The sequence below is a fragment of the Pinus tabuliformis genome, chromosome 3_2, assembly GCF_031772625.1.
Source record: "Pinus tabuliformis cultivar Carrire ecotype Pingquan chromosome 3_2, CPIR1, whole genome shotgun sequence".
In the NCBI taxonomy this organism is placed as follows: Eukaryota; Viridiplantae; Streptophyta; class Pinopsida; order Pinales; family Pinaceae; genus Pinus; species Pinus tabuliformis.
In genome coordinates this window covers 631,237,073-631,241,222 of record NC_142302.1, presented here as the reverse complement: position 1 = coordinate 631,241,222, position 4,150 = coordinate 631,237,073, and the positions used below count along the sequence as shown (strand labels likewise).

The 4,150-nt window shown below is 39.3% G+C and overlaps 1 protein-coding gene across 1 annotated transcript; it reads left to right on the top strand.

Annotated features, from left to right (window-relative positions):
• The first annotated feature begins 1,783 nt into the window (after positions 1-1,783).
• Positions 1,784-3,617, top strand: LOC149182201 (zeatin O-xylosyltransferase-like). Its single transcript, XM_089418488.1, has one exon. It carries the CDS (start codon positions 1,892-1,894, stop codon positions 3,353-3,355), a length of 1,464 nt encoding a protein of 487 aa, XP_089274614.1. The 5' UTR covers positions 1,784-1,891; the 3' UTR covers positions 3,356-3,617.
• Positions 3,618-4,150: the final 533 nt, after the last annotated feature.

Genomic DNA, 4,150 nt, shown 5'->3' with positions numbered 1-4,150 from the left:
TGTGTCTAGAACGTGAGTGGAATACAACTTGTTTGCAGTAGAAGAGGTTTGTAAAATAGTGGAAAGGAAGGCAGAGAAGGAAGAGGTAGAGTAGGAAGCTCTCATTGAAGAGCATAACAAATATGTTTTTAATCTTCATTTTGAATACACAGGTGGTCAAAATAGCGTGGGAGCATAAGTTGAAAACAAAGCTCCTTGAAAATGAAACAAGAAAATCCTAATTTAATTTTGTCCTTGAATTAAATTGGGAATAAAATTGTAATTCTACATTACAAGACAACTTGTATGAGTTAACTAAGTTAATTTGACTTAGTTGGATTAGTTAACTCGAATTGAACGTCTAACTTGAGTCATATAAAGTGTCTCCTACTTTATAAGAGACCTGGTTGAATTTATTTTGAATTTTAATTATTTTAAATTTTAATTAATTAATTAGAAACAAAATTCTCAACTTCTATATATCGAAAGAGTCTCGTTATATCGAAAGAAACAAAGTTGTCAACTTGTATATATCGAAAGAATCTAGTTATATCGAAAGAATCTCGTTATGTCGCGACAGAATCTTAAAAGTGTGTTACGTCGCCTCTTCCAAATCACCTAATAAATACTCTATAATTAATTAATAATAATAAAAATTAATACCAGGATTGGGCACACCTGACGAAGAATAAAAAAGAGCAGTGCCTTCAACGTATGGAATGCATTTGTTTATTTTCTGACACCATCCATGCTCTCTTGTGATCTCCTTCAACGTATGGAATGCATTTATTTATTTTCTGATAACATTCATGCTCTCTTCTTGTCTCCTTCAACGTACGGAATGCATTTATTTATTTTCTGATACCATTCATGCTCTTTTCTTCTCTCCTGGTATTGAGGATGGTGCTGATTTTTCACCACATTGTGCTCATTTGTCAAGGGGCTGGAATATATACAGATAGGATGGAATATATACGGATAGGATTGTGATTTATATGGTTTAAAATATATTTTTAAATTATATAAATAGATTCATTATTTTGAAAAAAGTTCGATTATATAAATATTTTCCAAAAAATTATTTTGTTTATTAATTAAATTATATGTATAGTTTGGTCTAATTATTGTTTATTTGGGGTAGTTTAATTGGTAGTGGTTATGAATTTTATTGAACTAGAAGTTTTGGGTAGTTTAATTGGCAGTGGTCAGAAATTTTATTGCGGTAGAAGTTTTGGGTTCAAATCTTTCTTAAGTTAAAATCTTGTGCTATTTCTTGATCCTGGTAAGAAATTAGACATGATAAAAATGTAATCCTACCAAACTTACAAAAGGAAATAGTTTAGTCTAACTATTATGATGGTAAGAAATTAAACATGATAAAGATGTAATTCCACTGATTTTACAAAAAAGAATAGTTTAGTCTAACTATTATAACTTTTAAAATATATTTTTATTACATATACAGATTTTGTCTGTTAAAACACTTGAATTATAAAAAATTCAAAACTCAAATTAAATTTATGGTTTCAACCAATAAATAATTGTGAAATTCCCAAATAATTTAACCAAAACAATATCCTACCAACAAAAAAAATCTAAAATTTACAAGGATAAACCATTTTAGTTCAAATTTTCCACTACCCTCATTAGAGTGATGTTCCAATAATATATATATATAGATATACAATTTATTTGTTTAATGGAAATCATAAAAAAAACATTTAAAGTAAAATCAGAAATCATGAAAGCTATATATATTGATATAAATAGAACGCAATACTACTGAAATCTCACACACCGTGTGTAGGAGCAGAACGTGGAGACCTGACGCTGCGCTTCGACTCTTCTTTGCTTTATTGATCCCAGACTCACAGAAAAGCGAATTAAGAGTCAAATTCGGCTCCATCGCAACATGGCCATGGAAGGAAGAGGAAAATTATACGTAGTAGCGTTGCCCTTCATAGCGCACAGTCATTTCAATGCATTCTTGCATCTCTCAAGAATGCTGGCCACCAGGGGAGTAACAGTCATCTACGTTAGCCTCGCTTCAAACATCCAAATTCTCCGACCCCGAGTGCAGGGATGGGAAGATCTCCCCATCCATTTCCAGGATTTATCGGTGCCGGACTCTCCTCTGCCGGAGGGCAGCCAGAACGTCAACAACATTTCCCGCGACATGCTGCCGCTGCTATACGGTCTCATACAGAAAATGCAGGAGCCACTGGAGGCTCTAATGGCGGAGCTGACAGGGCGTGAATATTACGAATCACGGGGTCTTACGCCACCCGAGCGCCTGGTTCTCATTTACGACATGTACATGGGATTCTCGGCCGCCGCGGCTGCAAAATTCGGCATCAGTTCGTTCATGTTTTCACAAATGAGCGCGAAGCTGTGGCTGTGCGCGGAAGCTCAATGTTGGGACCAGCAGGAGCCTCTGCTGGCGGTCGCGGACATTGTGAGCAGGGTGCAGGCGACGCCGGACAGTGTGTTAAGTTATGTCTATAAGGACATGGAGCTGACGTGGCGATTGGCAGACGGGATTCTCCTTAATACATTTGCAGCGCTGGAGCCAGAATTGGTCCAACACCTGGAAAGCTTTGGCGCCGGAGGGAGAAGTGGGGTCGGGAAGCCCTTCTGGGCTGTGGGGCCGGTAATTGATATCTCCGGCGGCAACAACAAAATCCGACGGCCCCGGGACACCGAGATTGTGGAATGGTTGGATCAGCAAACGCCGGGATCTGTCGTGTATGTGTCATTTGGTTCGGAGGTGTTGCTTTCTCCGGCGCAGGTGACAGAGCTGGCACTGGGTTTGGAGGCGAGCGGGCAGCCTTTCCTGTTGGTGCTGCGCCCGCCGAACTCAAAACTCGACGTCGACGTGGACTCCAGGTCGATGGCGGCGGAGTGGAAAGCGGAGGTGTTGCCGGATGGCTACGAGCGGCGGCTTGGAACTCGGTGCATGATCGAGTGCTTATGGGCCCCACAGTTAACAATCCTGGGTCACCGGGCGACGGGGGCTTTTATTACGCACTGTGGATGGAATTCGGCTCTCGAGAGTGTCGTGGCCGGCGTTCCCATGATCGCGCTGCCCCTGCAAAGCGACGGGCCGGCCAACGCCTTCATTTTGGCGCAGGCAAAACTGGCGTTGGAGATTAATATGAGCGATGGGTTCGCTAAAAAGGAAGAGGTGGAGAGAGCTGTGCGAAGATTAATGGCGGTGGACGAGGCGGCGGACGAGGCGGCGGAGGAGCTGAAGCGGAGAGTGAAGGTGCTGAGTAAAGCCGCGGCGGCGGCCATCTCGAATGAAGGGGGAGCAGCGTGGAAGAGTTTGGATGCGTTTATTGAGTACTCGTCTAAAATTATTAGAAAATATAATTAGAATGTGGGTTTTAGCTTTGTTGGGAGGTTGTGAATGTTAGATAATAAAACAAGAATGTAGTAGTTTAGTTTCAATTTTAGAAAATAAAACAAGAGTGCAGTATTTTAATTATTTTCGGTGTGGGGGTGGATTTTGAGATTGGACTCAGCAAAGGTTTTCAGTGTGATCATGTAGCAAATTTCTTGGAGGTGTCAGATTTGGTTCATCCATTGAAATGTTCTACGGAATTTTAATTTTAATCTATGATATCTTTAGATGGAATTTGAAGTTGAATCGAAGCATTTTATGGATTTTTAATTTTAGTTTATGGGCTCGAAAGGATTATTCTATTTATCATATTGATAGAGAAAAAAAACAAAGAGGTTAATGTTCTTTCAAAAAAAGTCTTTTTTTTTTTCAAATGAAATTTGGAAGCTGAGCATATCCGTGGGAGATGTTCGGCACCATATTCGGGGCTTGATTCTACCGGGTACTTAATCTATTTATGAACTTTCTTCATCTCTAGTATGTATCAAGTACCTGTTTATATTTTCCTATTCTGCTCAGCGCTTGAAGTTTCTCATCTTGCTTACTATCGCTGTTCCATAAAATGCCTCTATTATATGCTGTTATATCTAGTTGAAGTTCTGTATTTTTTTGTGATCAGAATATGATATTTCTCATCAAAGGCTTGCATGCCATATCAGAGGCCACTATAAGTTTATCATAGCTATTTTTTGTATTTTTTTGTGATCAGAATATGATATTTCTCATCAAAGGCTTGCATGCCATATCAGAGGCCACTATAAGTTTATC

What these genes read in the sequence shown, in the direction of transcription:
- LOC149182201 (XM_089418488.1), top strand. Translation starts at nt 1,892, where the DNA reads ATGGCCATGGAAGGAAGAGGAAAATTATACGTAGTAGCGTTGCCCTTC.